Source organism: Pseudorca crassidens, chromosome 2 (genome assembly GCF_039906515.1).
Source record: "Pseudorca crassidens isolate mPseCra1 chromosome 2, mPseCra1.hap1, whole genome shotgun sequence".
NCBI classification, from domain to species: Eukaryota; Metazoa; Chordata; class Mammalia; order Artiodactyla; family Delphinidae; genus Pseudorca; species Pseudorca crassidens.
The window spans coordinates 125811252-125836267 of NC_090297.1; the positions used below are offsets into that span (position 1 = coordinate 125811252).

A 25016-nucleotide genomic window follows, 5' to 3' on the forward strand; every position below is an offset into this window, starting at 1 on the left:
AAACATCCATGAGACTCCATGGCTAGCTTGTGACACTAAAGCTTGACTTCTTAGTGTCTTGGGAAAGCTGATTTTCCAATGCAGTGAGTTAGCATCAGATTTAATAAGACTACCCTTATGCTGATGTGAATTCCTTTAAAGCTTTTGCCTTCCTTTTATTATGATTATTTTTTAATATCAGTTTATGACTGAGCAAACCCACAGAACCAGGGCATCTCTTAACATTATAAGGCCAAAAGGTACAGTAACAATGATATAGATTGTACTATTTTCTTTATTAAAGATAATTTTATTCTTATTTTAAGTATTTTTGTACAATAAAACAACAGGCTTACTTTTCTATGACTAACATAATGAGTAACATGTACATTATTGTTTACTGGATAACAACTATGGTTGTCTTCTCAGCTCTTCAGAAAAAAAACAAAAACAAAAGTTTCTCCCTCAGTAAATATGAAACAGAATATGTTATTCTATACCAAGCTGAGTAATCATTTAGGATACAGAAAATTATGTTCTGCAGAAGATCCAACAATGATTACAGATTCCTACTACAATGAATCCACTACAATGACATGTGGAGTTTTCACAAAAGATGGCCTTGAGACTCATTAAATACAGCGAGCTTTTTGTTATAGATCATAGGAAAGAAAATGGCAAAAAACCCTGACCAAACAGTATCAAGGCCTTAAAGTCTCAAGCAGTTATGACTTTTTGAAAACATTTGGAGTTTTATGATTATAAAACTATTTCCATTATAAAACTATTTCCTGACTGAAAGTTGAAAATTATAGAAAAAATACCCTAATATCTTTACCTTAGCTAGAACCACAATAAATACTGGTATATACTAGTTTTCAGTGACTTTCTTAATTCTAATATTAACAGCTAACTTTGGAGGATGTTTTAAAATATGCATTTTTAAATTTAGAGGCTAAGTATAAAACATTATTAAGATATTATACTTGTGCCATAAAGGTTTGCTCTAGTTTGTGATAATGCAGCCTCAGGTATTCGAATATTTACCAAATGTAGCATCTTGGAATGAAGGATGTTATGAGGAATGCAATATTTGTTTAAATATTTTCATTTCTTTTTCCTTAATAGCAAATTGGTTAGAATCAAAAAAGATAGTACAGTTTTGCTATATGATGCTGTATTTTTCATCTTTATGTTTCTGAAACACTGATTTTTATGTTCCATATTTCTTGAAAATTAAATATTTTAGCTTATGGATGTTGAAGATCTATTTATCAACCGTAGTGAATTAATAGGTTAGGACAGTGGTCCCAAGAATTTTAGATTTTAGAAAGGTTCAAAAGTAAATCTGTGGGACTTGGGACTTCCCTGGTGGTGCAGTGGTTAAGAATCCACCTGCCAGGGCTTCCCTGGTGGTGCAGTGGTTGAGAGTCCGCCTGCCGATGCAGGGCACACGGGTTCGTGCCCCGGTCCGGGAGGATCCCGCATGCTGCGGAGCGGCTGGGCCCGTGAGCCGTGGCTGCTGGGCCTGTGCGTCCGGAGCCTGTGCTCTGCAGCGGGAGAGGCCACAGCAGTGAGAGGCCCACGTAGCGCAAAAAAAAAAAAAAAAAAAAAGAATCCATCTGCCAATGCAGGGGACATGGGTTCGAACCCTGGTCCAGGAAGATCCCACATGCCGTGGAGCAGCTAAGCCCGTGTGCCACAACTACTGAGCCTGTGCTCTAGAGCCCACGGGCCACAACTACTGAGCCTGAGTGCCACAACTGCTGAAGTCTGCATGCCTAGAGTCCGTGCTCTGCAACAAGAGAAGCCACTGCAATGAGAAGCCCACACACCTTAACGAAGAGTAGCCCCCGCTCACCGCAACCAGAGAAAGCCCGCGTGTAGCAATGAAGACCCAACGCAGCCAAAAATAAATAAATAAATAAATGAATATATTTATTTATTTATCATTTTTTGCGGTACGTGGGCCTCTCACTGTTGTGGCCTCTCCCGTTGTGGAGCACAGGCTCCGGACACGCAGGCTCAGCGGCCATGGCTCACGGGCCCAGGCGCTCCGCGGCATGTGGGATCTTCCCTGACCAGGGCACAAACCCATGTCCCCTGCATCGGCAGGCAGACTCTCAACCACTGCGTCACCAGGGAAACCCATAAATTAATTTTTTTAAAAAAGTAAATCTGTGGGACTGATATTAAATGTAAATCAACTTCCACCTACTATTATTGTTTTATAGAAGAAAGGCCATTTTAAGACTAAAAATGTGAGAAAGATGATCTCAAAATAAAGATATACCTTCCCAACACTAAAATACTTTAACTTTACATTTACAACTCCTCCCCAGTTCTGGTCTCTCTCTTCTCTTTCCTCTCTCACTTTCACACACACACACACACACACACATACACTTTTTTCTTTTCCCTCTCTTTTCCATTTTAGTGAAAACCAGTGAAAGCTTTATCATACCCCAGTGGACCAGCATATTCTGGAATCCCTAGTCTCAGCTATCTTCTGTATCTATGCTCAGTGAGTATAGTTTAATAGCCCTGGCAAAGTCATACTTTCTTTGTGTCTCAGAGTCTGAATTTATAGACACTAATAATGTGGTATGGTATAATACAAAGAACATTGGATAAGGGCCAAGAGACCTGGGTTCTCCTTCTAGTTCTGATACTAACAGAAATATGCAACCTTCTAAAGGTATTTTAAAATCTGTTGGTCTCAGATTCTTCAATTGTAAAATGAAACAAATCTAAGATTTATTCAAGTTCTAAAATTCCTCAAATACAAATCTATAATTAATACCATTACCTCATAAAGCTGTTGAAATAACTATCCCCCAAAACTGCAGAATAATAGCAATATACAGAGGTCATCTTTTAAAAATTACATAGCAATTCTAAATGAATATTGTATCAAAATTTAATAAATTCAACATATATCAATTAAAACCAATTCCCTCTAACCCCTCTCCCCCAAATCCCTACTTCCCTCTTATATCACTGCCCCCTCAGTATCAGAAAATAGATACGGGAATTCAGGGATGTCATAGCTCAAACACAGGCAAGAAATGTCATCAAAATTTATCAAGCTATTGTGGAAATACTCTAGGAATATAGTTGTTTTTTCTTCATTTTTGAAATGCTTCTTTTCACAAGGAGTGCACCCTGATATCCTTGCTTTGGGACTCTAGTTTGTCTTGTATTTAAAGGTACACATGCTTTGTCTTTTATTTTCTTCTCAGCTCCTGACATTATGACCTTAAGCACTAGTTTTCATAAATTCTAAAGTGTCACGAAAGACTTATGGTTTGATTTTATATGGAATGTGCCATCCTTTCTGAAGTCCTATATCATTTTGTTTACTACTAAACCACTGAAACATTATGAAGCCTTAACCAGCTTATTATCAGAGCCTGTTCACTATCAGGAAAACTCTTTGTCACTGGCTTCCGTCACACCTTGTATCTGATTAACACACTACAGGGTAACACAGAGCTACATAGATCTGCTTTGTGTTCTAACGTAACTGATGGAAAACAGATTTTCCTTTCTCCTTTAACGTGGCTGCCCCCTAATTGAGAATGTAATATGGTTTATTTAATACAATTCTTCATACTAAATTAAAGCAGATCTAGAGTAATTTAGTTGCTCATTAAGATTAAGGTAGTAGCTGCTAAAAAGATGCCTTTTATAGCTTAGAAAATACTTCTCCCAATGATATGTATATATTATCTATATTTATCTAATACATAATTAAACACACATACATAATAGAGTTGTTGACTTTTATGCACATACTACCTGTTTCTCAATAGTACTGTCTCAAATGTTGCCCTTTAGTCTTGACTATGGCATTTTCTAACCAGACCTCAAAGTACAATTATCTCTTCAACCTCTGTTTAAAGCACTGAGGAGGCTCATCTGTGTAATATCATTTCAAATATCATGTCCACAGAGTAAAAGATATAACTAAATAAAATTTATTTAAGCAAGGAATCATGACTTTTCGTTCATACCATGCTTTTTTTTTTTAATCCAACTGCTGACAATTAAAAAAGCAATAAAGTAACATGCATAATACTGGTAGGGAATACACACACATGCATATATATATATATATATATATATATATATATATGCATGTAAATTCTAATAAACTAGAAAAATATCTTAAATTTCTGCCTTTCAGATTTATGCAATATAAAAATGAACTCCATAAGAGGGCTAACCACTAAAACCAACTGGGTTTATCTCACGAAGCCCAATTTGACTGTATGGAATTGAGAAATTAACATCAAACTTACAAATCTGAGAAATGAAAATTTGCCAAGACTGTAGAACAAGCAAGAACCAACTCCACCTGCTTTGGAAAGAACATTTTAGAAGTTTCTGTCAACAACTCACTTGAAAATCCCCGCTCTGTGCCCATAACCAACCTGCAAGCCAATTAAAAGTAAAAACCTTCTACCCATTTTACCAATCCCTACCCATTCATGGTTTTGAAATCCTGTCCTGAAATAACCTGAGTTTTAAGCTAACGCTAATCCTAACCCTATGAAACTTTCTCTATAACTTCCCTTTCAAGATATTATAAGACATTTTTACGGCTTCTCTGGTGGCGCAGTGGTTGAGAGTCCGCCTGCTGATGCAAGGGACACGGGTTCGTGCCCCGGTCCAGGAAGATCCCACATGCCGCGGAGCGGCTGGGCCCGTGAGTCATGGCCGCTGAGCCTGCGAGTCCGGAGCCTGTGCTCTGCGGCGGGAGAGGCCACAGCAGTGAGAGGCCCGCATACCACAAAAAAAAAAAAAAAAAAGATATTATAAGATATTTTTAAAAAGTGTTCTCCTTTGCTAGACGTTTATTATTAATAAATCCACCTTTTCTGTCTGACACAGGCTTCCCCTGGTAATTTTTGAGGGGACTATGACAGTTGATGTCTTAGAGGTTACATGTAAACCTACATTAGTTTATCTCACTTCAATATACCAGTCTTATTAAATATAATTGTGTCTATCCTAGAATGAAGATAGCACCTTGTTTTCGTAGTTTAAAATAATTCCAGATTATTTTAATACACACAATTTGCCAATGATCAAAATTAACAGTTAAAAGAGAAAAAGCTGCCATTCAAAATCTTAGTGACACAAACCTGTGTTAGTATCAAATCACATGTAGGCCTGTGGCTGGCTAGAAGGCAACAGACATCAGTATTTTACCAGAGAACCTAGGTACATTCCCTTCTCCATAAACATCCTGTAGATACAATGTGCAATGCATTAGTACAGAATATCTATTGACAGCCCATGTAGTAGTACTGCTCCTAAAAGGCCAGTTCATGTCTAGACGACAGTATCCTGGTGTCTATATTGTAAACTATATTCTGGAGACTTCATGTTGTTTTTTATTCCCAGTGTCAACCTTAGTTGTCTGGAACACAGTATGTGCTTAATAAACATGTATTAAATGTTTGACAACCCAGTAATGTCAGGGGAGGAAATTGTTTACTAATTGGGGAGGAATTTGAGGTTCTCAAATACTTCATACAAAGCTGAGGAAGGACTGAGGGATAAAAATCTAATTGGGTTTTTAGAAGCTCTCTATGTATAGAGGGTTCTGATCTTCCCTTGATGATCTTCAAGTCTTGGAAGAGAAAAGGCAATGATCAATTGCTGTATAATTCCCTTGGAAGATGAGGAAGCTAGGCTCCTCTCTCCTGGCCTCTGTTCTCCTCTCTGCAGCTACCCCATTCCCTGCCTCCCAAAGCTACATGCAAAGCCTAGTCAGACAGGCAACAATTTGCTGATGAGGCAACAGAGACTGCATCACCAAACATGTAATCCTCTACAGTACAAAGAGTACTATGAACACATATCTGTTTCAATTCACCAATTGAGGGCCTGGGCCTAAATACATCAAACACTTCATCACTAATGTAACATTTCTATAATTTGGGGAAAGAATACTTTACTGCAGAGGGCATATTTCCCTAAGGTTTGCAAGGCATCTAATTTTTCTTGGTATTATTCCATGATGTTTGTCTTGAGTGCAAGAAGTTTGCTTTCTTAAAGATAAATCGCCTTAAGCTACAAATATTCCCACTCTTTCTGTATTTTTTTGATCATAGCCATGCCAAGAATACTCGGAAATCAAAATCTAGAGGTAAAAAAGAGTCTTAAGAGATCATCTACTTCCATTTTAGGCAGGTTTCTAACAAACTATTTTAGAAAGTTGGTTATTTAGCTGTTACTAATGTTAACTGGACAGACTTCACATTCTCCCTTGACAGCCTATTTCTAGTGTTTCATCATCTTTGCTGTGTCTAATCAAAGTTTCTCCTGTTTCAAATTAAGTCAATTTCCTCTTGTTTTACTCTTTAAAAAGATTTGGGACAAGCAAATAACACCCTGCGTCGTGATCAGTAATAGAGTCTGAGCTCAAAGAACTAAAGAATGGCAGCTACGTCCCAAGTGGACCTGAGAAGCTGTCTTTTTACTGATGCATTAAAATGCCCCACTCCTCAAATTTCTTCCAAATGAGGCCCAGCAAACCAGTATAACTTTGGTCTGAGGTTAGTCTGGTTTGGTCTGATAAATTGAGTCCAAATCCAAATTAGTCACCACAGATTCAGAACATGGGTAATTTAACACATGGCACTTCTACACTAGCAAAGGTAGCTTCCTATTTCTCTACACTGTCCTAATCAACACCTTTCAGTAAATTGACCTATTCTGTTAACTTCCCTGACATGAAGTCTTAAAGTGCCAAATTCAGCCATTTTTCAGGACAATCTTAAAGTAAACTACAAATAGAAATATGTCTGGCCAAAATATATATATTCCAAATAACTTTCCAGAGTTTAAATCCAAACTGTGAACAGATTATCTTCCCATATCATTTTAAAAGTTGAACAGAAAATAACATAAATAATTAACTGTACTAAGGAAAGGAAACGTTGATCCAGATATTTAATCTATATATAAACTTCACAACTTGGTGTGAATTTTGGTTTAGTTTGAACAAAACATATTGAGTGACCATCATGTGGCAGATGCTCATATATATTTTCTCTAACTTCTTTAATCCTCAGAAGTGTCACTGTAAACTAAATCTTCAAGAAGTTAAATAAATTGCCTGAGATTATTCAGCAGGTGAGAGAACTAGAATCAGTTGTATTCTAAATGCAATACTCTATTGGATCAAGTTGCCACTTCATAGAGGCCAAAAGTTTAATCTAAGATCAGAATCCCTACTCAACTGACAAGGGAAGAAAAATGTTTTGGGAAGAAGCTGCCCCTGGTGTTGCGGTTTCCTATTACCAAGATAAAATTGAGCCAGGGCCTTGAATCCTACAAGGTGTATAATAGCAGAAAGGTAAAAAAACATTCTTCTAGCAGAACATGGGATGTTTCCAGAGTCTGGTGCCCACCTATCAGCTGTATTGGACTACCTCCTTCTCTTCTAAGAACCTCAGCTATGACTATGACTCAGTTGAGTAGCACAGCATAGGACTTCCAGATCACATGAATAATTCACATGTGAATATCTTTAAATATTCTCAGTTTAACAACTCTAGTATTTCTGAGTATCTTTTTAGACTTAAGTTTTACAAAGTATGAAATGAAACAATCTAAAATTACTTGGCACCACATCAAATACTTACTTTGTAAGTCCAGTGTAGAGAGGTATAGAGAGATTAGGTGAACTTTCAGATTACTTGTTCAAATTTGTTTTATACTAACTCACATGATCAGACAGCATCTTAGGGAACCAGACAGAGCTAGCTGACGTATCACCAGTTTCATTTTGCTGATTCTTCTTGGAAGTCCTCTTATTCACAAGGCTTTTTATGAATGTAATAATCTAAAATAATTTTCTTTGTGATTTTATATTTTAACTCTGACCAGGATTTATAAGTTCTTGCAAGGAGGGTAGGATCAACGAAGTAAAATGAAGACTAAAAATATTCATTGGATTTAGAAAAATGAAGGTCAAGGTGACTTTCGTAAGCACCACTTCAATGCAGTAATGGAGGCAGAAGCAAGAATTGGTAGAAAGGAGAAAGGGGAATGTAGAAAGGAGGATGGGAAAGTGAAGAAGTGAAGGAAGTAATATGTAGACATTTTTTTCAAAATGTTGATTCTAGAGAGAAAGAGAGAGGTAGGACAGAGACACAGGGTGGGGATAACTCCTGATAACTCCTGTTTAAAATGAGAGGCTTGAGCCCAGAGCTTAGAAATAATTGGGAATGAAAATTTTATCTTATGACAAATAAATTCACATTTTACAATAAATATTTTTATAAGACTAAGCTGGCCTTTTGGAACTATCACTAGCCTGTATTCTAAACCAAACATACCTAATACATAAATCTAAACATATTTTTACCTTCCATCTACTTTTTCTCAAAAGAAGGTAATTTTAAAAGTATGATAAAATCAATTCATAACAGACTGACATCTCTCTCTTTTCCTCATTGCTTAAGGTAAGATAATCAGATATAGAACTTTAAGAAGTTTCTTACTTTTATACTATTTACTTTATATACAACAATGACATTAGTGATCTAGAAAATAGTACATGAGTCGTGATATTGTTCATAAACCCTGTGATCAGTGGCTGATATGTATGAAACATCTTGGTGAAGCAATGATTTAATACATAAAGCTTCCCTATTTTAATTTAGATATCAAAGCTAAAATGTCAAGATTTAGTTTTAAGCCAATAATGGTTTAAAGATTTAGTTTTAAACCAGTAATGATATATTTTGTCAAATCCAAAAACACAGATGAAATCAAATAAGATGAATTTCTAAAATAAAATGCATGAAATGGACCAGAAAGTACCTGGTGGTAATCTGACTTTGTAATGAAATCACTAGCAGAAATGTCAACTTAGAGGATTTCAAGGAAGGTGTTAATTGATTCTTTAAACTGCTATTCTGATCCTTTTAAAACACTTAAGTAAAACTTTGAAAAACTACTGTATAGGCTATATTCAAGAAATTTTTTACAGGATGAGCCAAAATAAACAGTGTAAATCCAGTCCAAAGAAGGAAGTAGGTTGTGCATGTGTGTATGCCATAGGTGAGAAAAATATTCAAAGTAATCCAGCATCTAGCACATCCCAGGTACAAGGGTCAAGTCCAGGCAGAAGGGCAGCACAATGACTGAAGAAAAGTCTGCACAGTGAGCAAGTTTCTAATCCAGGGCTCAGATTATCCCTCCGATCGAATTCTTACAGTTACATATACTTTAAAAACTTCTAAAGTCATGAATAACATTAAAATTTGGGGGTGTTTCATCATTCCAAAGCAACTTATAAAACAAATCTATGTCTACAACAAAAATTATCAAAGAATTGAAAAAATAGTTGATATAAGATTTGATTTATTAAAAAAATGTAATGGCCAAACTGCAAAGTTGACTGTGTTGAGTTTTGGCAAAACTGCTTCTCTGCAATAATTTTTCTGAAAAACAAGTGATTCTGAGATGGCATTTAGACCAGACCTAAAACGCTGAATATGTATAAAACCTCTTTAAGTAAGGAGCCTATACTTAAAAGTTGAAAGCCAAAGGTCTTAATAATGTTTAAACAGTGAATTTAGTGGGCAGAAGACCTAAACAGACATTTCTCCAAAGAAGACATACAGATAGTCAACAGGCCATAAAAAGATGCTCAACATCACTAATTATTAGAGAAATGCAAATCAAAACTACAATGAGGTACCACCTCACACCAGTCAGAATGGCCATCATTAAAAAGTCTACAAGTAACAAATGCTGGAGATGGTGTCGAGAAAAGGGAACCCTCCCACACTGTTGGTGGGAATGTAAGCTGGTGCAGCCACATGGGAAACAGTATGGAGGTTCCTCAAAAAACTAAAAATAGAGTTGCCATTATGATCAAGCCATCCCACTCCTGGGCATATAACTGGACAAAACTATCATTCAAAAAGATACATGCATCCCTATGTCCATAGCAGCACCATTCACAATAGCCAAGACATGGAAACAACCTAAATGTCCATTGACAGATGAATGGATAAAGAAGATGTGGTACATATATACAATGGAATACTACTCAGCCATAAAAAAGAATGTAATAATGTCCTTTGCAGCAACATGGGTGGACCCAGAGTTTATCATACTAAATGAGGTAAATCAGAAAAAGAAACACAAACACCATATGATATCACTTTTTTGTGGAATCTAAAATATGACACAAATGAACTTATCTACAAAACAGAAACAGACTCACATACATAGAGAATAGACTTGTGGTTGCCAAGGGGGTTAGAGAGGGATGGAGTGGGAGTTTGGGGTTAGCAGATGCAAACTAGTATACATGGAATGGATAAACAACAAGGTCCTACTGTATAGCACAGGGAACTATATTCAATATCCTGTGATAAACGATAATGAAAAAAATATTTCATTATTTTCATAATGAAAAAAGAATGTATGTATATGTACAACTGAATCACTTTGCTTACAGCAGAAATTAACACAACATTGTAAATCAACTATACTTCAATTAAAAAGTGAATTTAGTATCATTGCATCTTCTGAACTTTACCAAAATTCAAATTCAATGCGTACATTGAATGCAAAGCTCTAAACAGGCGTACAATGTCTCTTTCGCCCCACAAAATAAAGACTATTATACTTGGTGTAGGAAGAAAAATTACTTACCGCTATAATATCTAATGTATTATCGCAGACTTTTCGGATTTCATTATTTTTATCATGCATCAGATCTATGAGGTATGCTGGAGCCTCTAAATAAAAAGTGGTTAAAGAAACAAACTGTGTTTGAGATTGCAGCTATTCCATCATGTTAGAGAATCCTGCATTTCTCTAAATTCAAATGTTAATCTGAAATTTAACTTCAAATTTTAAAATAAATCATTACTACAAGATGACCAAAAATATTTAATATTTCATTTATTTAAAAAACATGGATAATAGGGATAAGAAAGGGGGGGAAAAGAACTAGATAAAAATGGGTAAGGAAAACAGAGCCAGTAAATCTCAGAACATCCAAGGCCATATTTTTGAAACCATGAAACTTGTGAAAGTAACTAAAGAAGGAGCTCTATAGCTGCATAGTTGTGAAACTTTGATTGACCTGACCCTCCTAAAAGTTCAGAAAAATTAATTTCACACAAAAATTCACATACAAAAAATTTCACACAACAACAGAAAAGAATCATAGTCAAATTCCATATATGCGTATGGTTATTATAAGGAAGAGAAAACATAAGACATTTTCACATAAAAGCTGAAAGCTGCAACGCTAATATTTCAAAAAGAAATAAAAGAATTTAAGAAATCAATAGATATATAAGAAAGAACAATATGAATCAGAATTAGAAAATTCAGAGAAACAATTCCAGAAATAACTAAAAATAAACATAAAAATCATTTCAAATATATAAAAACTAAGTTTATAGTAATGCAAGAGTAAATAAAAGCAACAGATAAAACTCTAAGCTAAACAGAAGGTAAAAAAGAAGAAAATTTGTAAAATTTTAAAAAATGAAAAGAAATTTAAAAGATTAGAAAATGACAGATACTAAAGATAGGCAAAGAAGATCCAACATAATATTGATAGATATTCTAAAGAAGACAACCAAAGCAACAGAACAAATACTATAAACTACAACTCAAGAAAATTTGCCTAAAATCAAAAAAAAAAAGACAAAACTATATACTGAAAGACTATATTTGCATACTTGGAAAAATCAAGCAAGGATGATGAACACCAAGTCAAATTCTAATAAAACTACTTGGCTTTAAAAAAACCCAGAAACATACTTTGGTCTTCCTGGCAAAAAGATCGAGTCACTTATAAGGGAAAAAAAAGTAAATTGTCATCAGACTTTATGACAGATAATTAGTAGACCACAGACTTGTCATTGGCAGCAATTCAAGGTGGAAAAATACCTTCAAATTGCTGAGGAAAATAACTGGAAATCTAGAATTCCATATTCTGCTAAATTATTATTAAAGAGGACAAACGAGTTATTTTCAGATACAGATATATTTATTATTCATAGATGTTCACTAAGCAGTATAAGAGAATGTAATCAATTATGAAAGAAAATCAATGCAGAAAAATAGAGGAACTGAATTCAAGAAAAAACAGTAAATGAGGAAACATACTATATTATTTAACATAGTATAAATCCTAAATAAGCACTGGTTTTTAAAAAGGGATAATCAAAATAATAATTTTAAAATGTTATAAAAATTTTATGTTCTAAAAATGAGGTGAAATTACAATACTAGAGAGCAACAAATAACATGGACGATGGAAGTGGAGACATTAGACTTACAAGTAGAAGAACAGATATATTCATTTAGAACTTGGTGAGAATGCACGTTGAACTTTAAGACTAACACAAAAGAAAAGAAATGGAATGTATAAATAACAAGTAGGGGAAAAGGGAAGAATAAAGAAAACTCAAATCAATAAAGAAACCTCAATGGATCTGAAACAGGCAGTGAAGAAAGAAAGCTATAATCTCCAATACTTAAAGTTGTTCTTGGTTAAAACTATTTGAAACAAAGGCCACAAGTTTCTGACAAGAAACTCTAGCACATGTGTACAAGCAAATGACATTTTTTGAGGCAATGATTATAATGCCAAAAAAATTTTATCAAGTTTCATAGCAAGTGGCAAAGACAGAGGTTAACCCAGATCTTCTATTCATCAGTGCTACTTACTATTTTGGGGGGGAATAAAAGGGATATATTTAAAATGTAGAAAAATATACAGAAAAATATATCTGTGTACACTCAAATTCATTTTTAGAAAAATCTGTAAAGAATATGGTATTTATTGCCTCTTTTCTCTACTGTAATGTAAGTTCCATTAGGGTAGGGACTTGGTCTATTTTGTTCACTATGGTATCCCCAGCTCTGAGAATATAACAGGTGCTCAATAAATTTTATTTAATAAATAAATAAATAAATAAGACCCACTCTACATACTACCCATGGATTTTGTGAGGATAAGATGAAAATAAAATTCTTAGGAAACTTCGGAATTCTCAGGGAATCTAGTCTAATTTGGTTTATTTTTCATGCTGACACTGTTGGGATTATATGAAAATTAATTATTATTATAGCACTGGTTCTCAATTCCTATGAGTTGTGCTGAGAGCCATTTTTAATATTTCAAACATCTTAATATAACTCATATATTTACCTAAAATAAGTCTACACCAACCATTTCAAAATGTCAAGTTTCTTTCATTCCATTAAAAATTTTATCAAATAATGTTGATCAGATTTTCTAACTTAAAAAATTGGAGGGCTTCTCTGGTGGCGCAGTGGTTGAGAGTCCGCCTGCCGGTGCAGGGGACACGGGTTCGTGCCCTGGTCCGGGAGGATCCCACATGCCACAGAGAGGCTGGGCCCGTGAGCCATGGCCACTGAGCCTGCGAGTCCGGAGCCTGTGCTCCGCAACGGGAGAGGCCACGGTGGTGAGAGGCCCGTGTACCACAAAAAAAAAAAAGATAAGATGAAAATAAAATTCTTAGGAAACTCTTAGGAATTCTCAGGGGGAATCTAAAAGGATCTAGTCTAATTTGGGTTGTTTTATTTTTCATGCTGAAACTGTTAGGATTATATGAAAATTAATTATTATTATAGCACTGGTTCTCAGTTCCTATGAGTTGTGCTGAGAGCCATTTTTATTATTTCAAACATCTTAATATAAATCATATATTTACCTAAAATAAGTCTATACTAACCATTTCAAAATGTCAAGTTTCTTTCATTCCGTTAAAAATTTTATCAAATAACGATCAGATTTTCTAACTTAAAAAATTGGAAAAAGCAATGATTTCCTGACTAATAAATTTTATTTAAAATATTTAAGGGCTTCCCTGGTGGCTCAGTGGTTAAGAATCTTCCTGTCGATGCAGGGGACACGGCTTCGACCCCTGGTCCGGGAAGATCCCACATGCCGTGGAGCAACTAAGCCCGTGCGCCACAACTACTGAGCCTGTGCTCTGGAGCCTGTGAGCCACAACTGCTGAGCCCACGTGCCACAACTACTGAAGCCCACGTGCCTAGAGCCTGTGCTTCACAAGAGAGGCCACCGGAATGAGAAGCCTGCGCACTGCAATGAAGAGTAGCCCTCGCTTGCCGCAACTAGAGAAAGCGGCATGCAGCAACAAAGACCCAACGCAGCCAAAAATAAATAATACAATAAATAAATAAATTTATAAAATATTTAAGTATATTGGTTTCATAGAGAAAAATCACAGTAAAATGCTTAAAATTATGGTGAAATGTTTAAATAATAATTTTAAACTATGTTACAAAATATGAGACATACTCAAATATCATTGACATCAACAAAAATCCTGTTTTTTGAAAACCAAAATACTGGGCTGAAGCCCTTCAGCAATCTTTATCCAATCTTAAGACATGGACTAAAGCATCAGATCTAATATTCCTTGATGCTTTTGTAAAAATTTTAATTCAGCAGATCTTTTATCTCCTACTCCCACCATTATCAACATGTTATATTCTTCAGAATAACTATTTAAGAAGTATTGACTTTAGATTCAATGGCTTAACAAAAATCGCACTTGGGAGAAAATGAAAAGAAAGTTACACTGAGAAGAAAAAAACAAATACAAGTAGCCTTAATAGTGTGAGCTTTGGTAATAAGGTAGTGAGAGTACATTTAAAACAGACCAGAACAGAGGTAACACTTATTCACTGTGTGTCAGGCACTTGGTACGTACTTTAAACGCTTCATTCTTCTTTAGTCCTAAGGAAGAAACACTATGAGATGACACATAAACAAGGGGCTGTCTTCCAAAGAAGTTACCTAGAAAAAGCTATACTTTCACTTTGTTTTCTAATACGTGTTTCTTACAGTGACTTCTGCAGTTATATAAATCTTCTCTACATAAAATATTCTTTCAGAGATTCTCAACCCAGAAAAGCATATTAAAGGCTCCAAGAAGACCCTGCAGCAATAATATCTGTTTAATTTTAACTCAGTGTTTCCCAAACTCATTTATTACAGAACCTTTTTTCATTAAGCAACTATTAATTCTAAAGGAACACATTCCATGGAACACAGCTGAAAAGTTATTCCAACAATGTTAACGTTGCTCAAAAGTGTATTTCGAATTTATCTTTCTGGGAGAGTTAGTTTATAAGCCACATTTTAAAAATATTTATTACTTTATGATAAAAAGAGTTCTCTCTAGTGATGCTGTTACAGCAAAATAGTATTTGCATTTTGACAGCCCTTAGCAAAATGAACATTTCTCAATTAAACTTGCTTTAATCAGACTTGACTCTTGGAGACCTTATATGGTTCCAGAAATTCAACTTGTCCTCAAAAGCAAGGCAATGTTAATACTTAAAGCATGTGTTATTGGCTCTGAACACCAGAGGAGCCTCAAAATGTTTTGAGCAATAGCCTAGTGTATAAAAAAGTATCCCAATTAAATTTTAAATTTTGAAAGAGCATTAACCATTTAGACACATGAATTCATTGACTAAACAAGTTCTAACCACATGGCAGGTACTATGTTAAGTTTTGGGTATGGATAGAAGGAAGACAAAGCCAGTCCTTGAGCTAGAGGAGCTCAAAATCTTTTGGTAGAGACAGGCATATAAATACATAATTTAAAGTACTTTATTAGAGGTGAAAAATAAAGAAATTACTCCCAATGGTAAGAAGGTAGGCACAGGATTAGAAAGGCTTAACTGAGAAGATGGCTTATAAACGTATCTTTGATGAGTTGGAGACTGTCAGGTTAAAAAAAAGGAGAAAAATGCATCTGAGTTTGACAAGGCATATGAAGAGGGAATAAGTTATGACAGCGAGGGTAATGTCTGATAAATGATGAGAAATTTGGTATGCTAAGAGAAACTGTGTATTATAAGGTTAAGGGGAAACTTTGGAAAAATAGGTTAAGGTCAGGTTATGAAAAGCTATATGCAAAAAACAATTTAGATTTTTCATATGGGTAATGAACGATTTTATGCAGTATTTGAAAGCAGTTTTTTTTTTTGTACACAAATGAGCAGAGCACCACAATTGAAAAATAAACAAAAATCACAAAGATTCAGCTTAGATACCACATCCACTGCTAGCCTTTCATGACATTCCCAGACTTGGTTTATATATATCCTCTCCTGTGCCTGATGTACATACCTTTATGACATTGATTATACTGGATTTTAATTTTATATTGATTTACTTATCTAGACTTCCAATTAGACTATAAACTCCTTGAGTACAGGGACTGACACTTCTATATGTCTAGCACTTAAAACAGTACCTGTTAGATGGTCAGAACTTGATAAATGTTTGCAGAATAAATGAATGATTAATTATGTGTAGTAAAAGAGACAGCACACACAACATTTTCAACTAAGGGACTGGATGGATGACACTTATTATCGACCATGAATACAGAAGGTAGACTTTTTGAGAGGTAGATGTTAGCAATATTGAATACCCTTTTGGATGCAATAGTGATAAAATACCAATTTCTGAGTACCTCTCTGTGTTGGGAACTATTATAGATGATTTAAATCCACTAGTACTGACAGCTATCCTATAGGAGGTCCTTTTATTTTAATAATAGGAGGTCTTTTTATTTTAATAATATTATGGCCATTTTATAGATGTAAGGTGCTCAAGGAGATTAAGTAACTTATCCAATGTCCTGTAGCTAGTAAGTGCATTTAAAATTAGGGCTATTTAATTATATTATATTATATTATTTAATTATAATGCTTTATAGGCCATACTATGCCCCCTTAGGTAGATGGAAGACATCCAGGTGGCAGTTAGCAACAAATGCCTGGGACCCAAGAAAGAGGTTTCGAAGATATCAAATACTTATTAGCATATAAGTAGCATAGGAGCTGAAGTCATGGGAACAGTAGATGTGTTTTCCCATGTATAGTGAATAAGGTAAGATTAAAGAGGACTAAGGATAGTCCTAGGAACCTGTGACATTTAAGTTATGTTAATACAGAAGGAAGTTATGAGATATTTGTTAGGTTTTTTAGGAAACCTGACAAGTTAATAAAATTGTTCTCCAATGTACCTTACATATAATACTGATTTGGGGTAAATAGCTTCTATGAAGAATAGCTTGCCTCTAAATTTATTTCAAAACTTGATATTTTCTACAATATTTGAATACTTGCAAGAAAAAATACCTAAAAATGCATCTTTTCTTAATATGTGAAGTGTCATTATCTATGGTAAACATTGAAGGATACGTGTTTCCTTGATTATGACATCTCTTGTGGCTTGGTGGAAAACCATTTGGTAGAAGACATAAATTATCTGACACACAAATTCATCATCTTCTTGTTGAGCTGAAAAGAAACAGAAAACTTCAAATAAAAGAATACTATATTATATACAAAATTGAAAAACATTGAGGGGAAAAATGAAGAATGAGAAAAACTAACAGTGACAAGGAGACAGGTAAAGGACAATTAGTTTATATTATTTATAATATACGGGTGGGGTTGTATCATTTACGTCTTAGGTGTTTTTTCTAAATTACATGATGGTGATCAGTCAAAAAATTTCATAATAATATATTTTCAGAAGTTTTAGTTAATTTGGTTGTGGTCAAACTAAATAGGTTAATTTACTTTGAAATACAAAAATAAAAAATAAGAGTTTAAAGAGAGAAATTATATCATCTCTGGGTCCAAACCACACTACTTGAGACTGTTCATCTCAAAAGGTTGTATCTAGGAGGAACTGAGAAACAAGACATGTTTAAGGGAATAGTAATGGTGCTTTTCTGTAATTTTTGCTATTTTTTGCCACCAAGTATAAAGAAATTGATTAAATTAACTTCTAAGTCCCCAGTGTGACATGGCAACACTTACTACCACTGTAGGAACTTCTTTTTTATTTTGGTGCCTCATAAAAAAATTCTTCAAATAATTCTAATTTTTAACATAAACCTGGTTTTATTTTGTCTCTATAATGTTGACCTCACATGAGAAAAATGGTTCTTAAAAAATCACGTCTTCTAAGTTTTTGGTAGAAATTAGACTGTTACAAACAGGATTTTTCTTTGTTGAATAATGTTAACAAAATTAAACTTTACTTATTGGTATGAAGTAATAAAGTAATTTTAGTTCCAATCAATTATACTAGTAAAAAGGAATGTTACATAATCATACAAACTAATTAAGAAATGTTTATTATCATGAAAAGAAGACTTTAACAGAATAGTGGATGACCACTGATTAATACATGTAATGGCAAAAGCAAATACTTATAGAAATCCAATTTTTAGATACTGGTTATGAAATTTGATTTACTAATAGTCTGCTAACAACTCTTGGCAACAGATCAGTGCTATCTGTTAGACAAAGATTTACAGGTCAACAGAGCATCCAACTAGCTGTGTGGAATAAATTGTGGTCCTCTCAAAGTCCAACTGTTCCAAATAATTTTCCTCACTAACTTGCCAAAGTACCAGTCTCTTAGACTACTTGGGTTAAAATTTTATTAATTTCTCTCTTGGTATATAGTGTTCCCCCACTTAACCCCAAGGGTTTTAATCTTGAAAATCCATATATTTCATAAAAACAGTAGTATACAGCCTCTGCCTGTGATAACCACATGTCAGAGAACATCAAAATACAGTAAAACACTGAGCTGGCTCTGTTATTAACTCTCAGTCATAATCAAAATGGACAGCAATTCAAGGACCCAGATTATTTTGTTTCAACTTTCTCCAGCTCACCACAAAATCCTCATTCTCATTCTGCCAACTACATTGTCTTTACTTTCACCTTCCAACTACCTGGTCTTTTAATTATTTCTAATCTGAAAACTCCTGGCTGTGTGAAGGGTGCACCAAAACAAATACATATACACTATTTGTAGACATACTTCAAATATGGAGGCACTATCTCTAGATGACCATGAAAATGCATTATGTAAAAGAATTTACAATTCAAACTTTTAAAGATTTAGAAGAGAAAAATGGGCAAAAGACTTAAATAGGCACTTCACTTTATTAGCCATATCCAATAACCAATAAATACAAATAGGTACTCAATTTCATTAATTATTAGGGAGATGCAAATTAAAACCACAATGAGATACCACTATGAAGGCTATAATTAAAGAGGCTGTACGCCAAAATATGTTGGTGATGTAGAATAACTGGAACTTTCGTACATTACTGGTGGGACTGAAAATTGGCACAACTACTTTGGAAAACAAAGTAGTTGGCATTATTTCTAAAGCCAAATATATGTGTACTCTGTTCTGCTCCTACGTATGTGTCTAACAGAAATGAGTAAATATGTTCACTAAGAATGCTCATAGGAGCATTACTTATAATAATAGCCTATCAATTACAGGAAAAAACTGTAAAAAACACAAATACATGGAGGCTAAACAGTGCACTACTAAATAACCAAGAGATCACTGAAGAAATCAAAGAAGAAATAAAAAAATACATAGAAACAGTGACAATGAAAACACGACGGCCCAAAACCTATGGGATGTAGCAAAAGCAGTTCTAAGATGGAAGTTTATAGCAATTTAATCTCACCTCAAGAAACAAGGAAAATCTCAAATAAACAATCTAACCTTACACCTAAAGCAACTAGAGAAAGAACAAAGAAAACCCAAAGTCAGTAGAAGGAAAGAAATTATAAAGATCAGAGAAGAAATAAATGAAATAGAAATGAAGAAAACAAGACCAAAGATTAATAAAACTATAAATTGGTTCTTTGAGAAGATAAACAAAATTGATAAACCTTTAGCCAGACTCATCAAGAAAAAAAGAGAGAAGATGCAAATCAGTAAAATTAGAAATGAAAAAGGAGAAATCACAACTGACACCACAGAAATACAAAGGATTATATGAGACTATTACAAACAACTCTATGCCAATAAAATGGACAACCACAAAGAAATGGACAAATTCTTGGAAAGGTACAATTTTCCAGGACTGAACCAGGAAGAATTAGAAAATATAACCAGACTTATCACAAGTAATGAAATTGAAACTATAATTAAAAATCTTCCAACAAACAAAAGTCCAGGACAAGATGGCTTCACAGGCGAATTCTATCAAACATTTAGAGAAGCGCTAACACCAATCCTTCTCAAACTCTTCCAAAAAATTGCAGAGGGAGGAACACTCCCAAATTCATTCAACGAAGCCACCACCACCCAGATGCCAAAACCAGACAAAGATATTACACAAAAAAAGAAAATTACAGACTAATATCACTGATGAACATAGATGCAAAAATCCTCAACAAAACACTAGCAAACAGAACCCAACAACACATTAAAAGGTTCATACACCATGATCAAGTGGGATTTATCCCAGGGCTGCAAGGATTCTTCAATATACGCAAATCAATCAATGTGATACACCATATTAACAAATTAAGGAATAAAACCATATGATCATGTCAATAGATGCAGAAAAAGCTTTTGACAAAATTCAACACCCATTTATGATAAATACTCTCCAGAAAAAGGGCACAGAAGGAACCTACCTCAACAAAATAAAGGACATATATGACAAACGCACAGCAAACATCATACTCAATGGTGAAAAACTGAAACCATTCCCACTAAGATCAGGAACAAGACAAGGATGTCGACTCTTGCCACTCGTATTCAACATAGTTTTGGAAGTCCTAGCCATGGTAATCAGAGAAGAAAAAGAAATAAAAGGAACACAAATTGGGAAAGAAGAAGTAAAACTGTCACTGTTTGCCGATGACATGATACTATACATAGAAAATCCTCACGATGCCACCAGAAAACTGCTAGAACTAATCAATGAATTTGGTAAGGTTGCAGGATAAAAAATTAATGCACAGAAATCTCTGGCATTCCTATACACTAACAATGAAAAATCAAGGAATGAGAAATCAAGGAAACAATCCCATTTACCATCACAACAAAAAGAATAAAATGCCTAGGAATAAACCTACTTAAGGAGGCAAAAGACTTGTACTTAGAAAACTATAAAACACTGATGAAAGAAATCAAACATGACATAAACAGATGGAGAAATATACCATGTTCTTGGATGGGAAGAATCAATATTGTGAAAATGACTATACTACCCAAAGCAATCTACAGATTCAAGGCAATCCCTATCAAACTACCAATGGCATTCTTCACAGAATTAGAACAAAAATTTTACAATTTGTATGGAAACACAAAAGACCCCAAATAGCCAGAGCAATCTTGAGAAAGAAAAATGGAGCTGGAGGAATCAGGCTGACTTCAAATTATACTACGAAGCCATAGTAATCAAGACAGTATGGTACTGGCACAAAAACAGAAATATAGATCAAGGTACGGATAGAGAACCCAGAGATAAACCCATGCACATATGGTCACCTAATCTATGACAAAGGAGGCAAGAACATAAAATGGAAAGACAGCCTCTTCAATAAGTGGTGCTGGGAAAACTGGACAACTACATGCAAAAGAATGAATTTAGAACACTACCTAACACCACACACAAAAATAAATTCCAAATGGACTAAAGACCTAAATGTAAGACCAGACACTATAGAACTCTTAGAGGAAAACATAGGAAGAACACTCTTTGACATAAACCACAGCAAGATGGTTTTTGACTCACTTCCTAGAGTAATGAAAATAAAAACAAAAATAAATATATGGGACCTAATTAACCTTACAAGCTTTTGCACAGCAAAGGAAACCATAAACAAGATGAAAAGACAACCTCAGAATGGGAGAAAATAGTTGCAGATGAAGCAATGGCAAAGGATTAATCTCCAGAATATAGAAACAGCTCATGGAGCTCAGTATCAAAAAAACAAACAAGCCAATTAAAAAATGGGTGGAAGACTAAACAGACATTTCTCCAAAGAAGACATAAAGAAGGCCAAGAGGAACATGAAAAGATGCTCAACATCACTAATTATTAGAAGAATGAAAAGCAAAACTACAATGAGGTATCACCTCACATCAGTCAGAATGTCCATCATCCAAAAATCTACGAACAATAAATTCTGGAGAGGGTGCGGAGAAAAGGGAACCGTTTTGCACTGTTGGTGGGAATGTAAATTGATACAGCCACTATGGAGAACAGTATGGAGGTTGCTTAAAAAACTAAAAATACAACTACCATATGACCCAGCAATCCCACTACTGGGCATATACCCTGAGAAAACCATAATTCAAAAGGACACATGTACCCCAATGTTCACTGCAACACTGTTTACAATAGCCAGGACATGGAAACAACCTAAGTGTCCACTGACAGATGAATGGATAAAGAAGGTGTGGTACATGTATACAATGGAATATTACTCAGCCATAAAAAGGAATGGAATTGGGTCATTTGTAGAGATGTGGATGGACCTAGAGTCTGTCATACAGAGTGAAGTAAGCCAGAAAGAGAAAAACAAATATCGTATATTAATACGTATATGTGGAAACTAGAAAAATGGTACAGATGAACCTATTTGTAGGGCAGGAATAGAGACATAGACGTAGAGAACGGACATGTGGACGTGGGGGGAAGGGGAGGGTGGGATGAATTGGGTGATTAGGTTTGACATAAATACACTACCATGGGTAAAACAGATAGCTAGTGGGAACCTGCTGTATAGCACAGGGAGCTCAGCCTGGTGCTCTGTGATGACCTAGCTGTGGGGGAAGCAGGGGAGGGAGGTCCAAGAGGGAGGGGATATAGGTATACATAGAGCTGATTCACTTCATTGTACGGCAGAAACTAACACAACATTGTAAATCAATTTTACTCCAATAAAAAATAAATAAATAGATTAGAAAAGAAAACAAACAAAAATAACCACCCTACTATCAATAAATAGTAGAAAGGGAAAATAGTGGTATATTTATTTATACAGCAATAAAAAGAAACATAGTTCTGTACAAAACATACACAAATCTCACATTCATAGGGGAAAAGAAATAAGACTCTATTTCTAAAAAGCTGAAAACCAAAGCAGAATTCATCTGTGGGTGATAAAAAGAAAAATGGAAACCACTCTGGTGAAGGTGGTAATGACTGGGAGGTGGCAGGAGAGGGACTTCTAGGGTGCTGGTAATGTTTCATTTCCTTATATGAGTGGGAATAACATGAGAGCTCTCATTTTGAAAATTCATTGTGCTATACATACTTAGAACTTGTGTATTTTTCATTATGCATTATATCTGGTACAGGAAAGACTGAGATTAGAGGGTCTTTTTAAGCTTTCCATATTAGTATTTTTAACTTCTATACTAATTAGCTACTTTTAATGTATATCTGCTATGGGCAAATTGCATCCCTCCAAAAATTCATATGCTGAAGCCCTAATCCCAAATGTGACTATATTCAGAGATAGGGCCATAAGGAAATAAGTAAGGTTAAATGAGGTCATAAGGGTGGAGTCCTGATCCCATAAGATTAGTAACCTTATAAGAAGGGATATCCAAGCACTTATGTGTGCTCGTGCTTTCTCTCTCTCCCTCTCCCCCACTTCCTCTGCCCGCCTGCCATATGAGGATGTTAGGACACAACAAGAAGGTGGCCTTATGCAACCCAGGAAGAAAGACCTCACCAGGAATCAAATTGGCTGGCACCCTGATAGACTTTCCAGCCTCTAGAACTATGAGAAAATACATTTCTGTTGTTTAAGCCACCAAGTCTGTGGTATTTTGTTATGGTGACCTGAGCAGACTAACACAAGGTCCTAGAGAACTTGGCCCTAATAAAATACTATTAGAGTCAGACAAATTTTATATGCAGTATGGAAAACGAAACCTGGGCCCTTAAGAGCAAAACAAAGGTAAGGGGAAGACTATCTAGGCCTCCGCTATCCAGTATTGTAACCATAGCCATTGTGGCTAGTTAATTTTAATTAAATTTAATTTAAACTCCAGGTTCTCAGTCCCAACAGCCACATTTCAAGTATTCAATAGTCACATGTGTTGGACAGTGCAGATAGAGAACATTTTCTTCACTGCAGAAAGTTTAGAGGACAATACTATATATGGATCTAGGAGGGAATATGATGATTAGAATTAGCTTCCAAATAAACTTTTCTGATTAGAAATCAAGATATTAAAAAAAGGGTTTGTGCAAGATAGGAGATCCAATTCAACCAAAACAAAGCTCAACATAAAGAAGAAATGGTGGAATATTAGTTGTTCAAGGCTGATAAGAGGAGGGTAGTGTCTGTAAAATTGGTCCTGAATCATTTTATAGCAACATTCTTAACTTTGTAACCTAAAGCTATTTGATACTATGCTATCTAATCCCAGTAAAGGTATATTTAATTCATTTTCCTAACTATATAATTTAAGTTGCTATAAGATGAGTAATGCAACAATATAAATAATATTTCATGATTGCAGATTCCACATTTAAAAATCTAAACTTATAACTTGTTTATATATTAGCACAAAAATAAATTAAGATAAATTATAATTTACCATTTAGCAACTCAATAAGTGCAGGGATTATCCCAGATTTGGCTAGCAATGCAGCACAAGAGTCATCCATAGATACAGTTCCAATCATTATAACCACTTCTAAAACAAGGTCATCTTCTGCAGCACCTAGTAAAGTCAAATCACAGAAAGTTTTCATTGAAATGTCCTGATACAAATCCTTTTATATTGCCAAAATTCTAATTCACAGAAAAGATACTAAAAGCTATTAAATCAGTTCTTATGAATCCTTAACACGCTTATAAATGTGTCCTTTTTCCAAAATTCCATGTTCATGGAATTCCATTCCATGATGACAGTTCATGGTGGTGGAGCAGTAGAGGTGGAGATAAGTCTTTGAAAATACAAATGAATGACAATGTAAACACAGAAAATAGAAGAGTCATTTGAATCCCTCAGAGAACTTAGTGTGTGCATGTGAACTCGTGTAGAGCGGGATGGTATTTAGTAATTTTAAAAAGGCAGGATAAAAAAAATAAGAAGGCAGGATAGGAAAGGGAAACTATTATTAAAAAAACATATTGTTAGGGAAGAG

General features: G+C 34.7%; 1 protein-coding gene across 3 annotated transcripts in view; it reads right to left on the minus strand.

The window, feature by feature from the left end:
* KIFAP3 (kinesin associated protein 3) overlaps positions 1-25016 on the minus strand; it is a 158131-nt gene that overhangs the window by 38863 nt on the left and 94252 nt on the right. For all 3 annotated transcript variants that reach the window (XM_067728600.1, XM_067728599.1, XM_067728598.1), the window contains 3 exons: positions 24464-24589; positions 17257-17355; positions 10672-10757 (listed from right to left, as the gene is read on the minus strand). In XM_067728600.1, coding sequence (XP_067584701.1) covers positions 10672-10757; positions 17257-17355; positions 24464-24589 — 311 coding nt within the window. The remainder of the gene's footprint in view (positions 1-10671; positions 10758-17256; positions 17356-24463; positions 24590-25016) is intronic.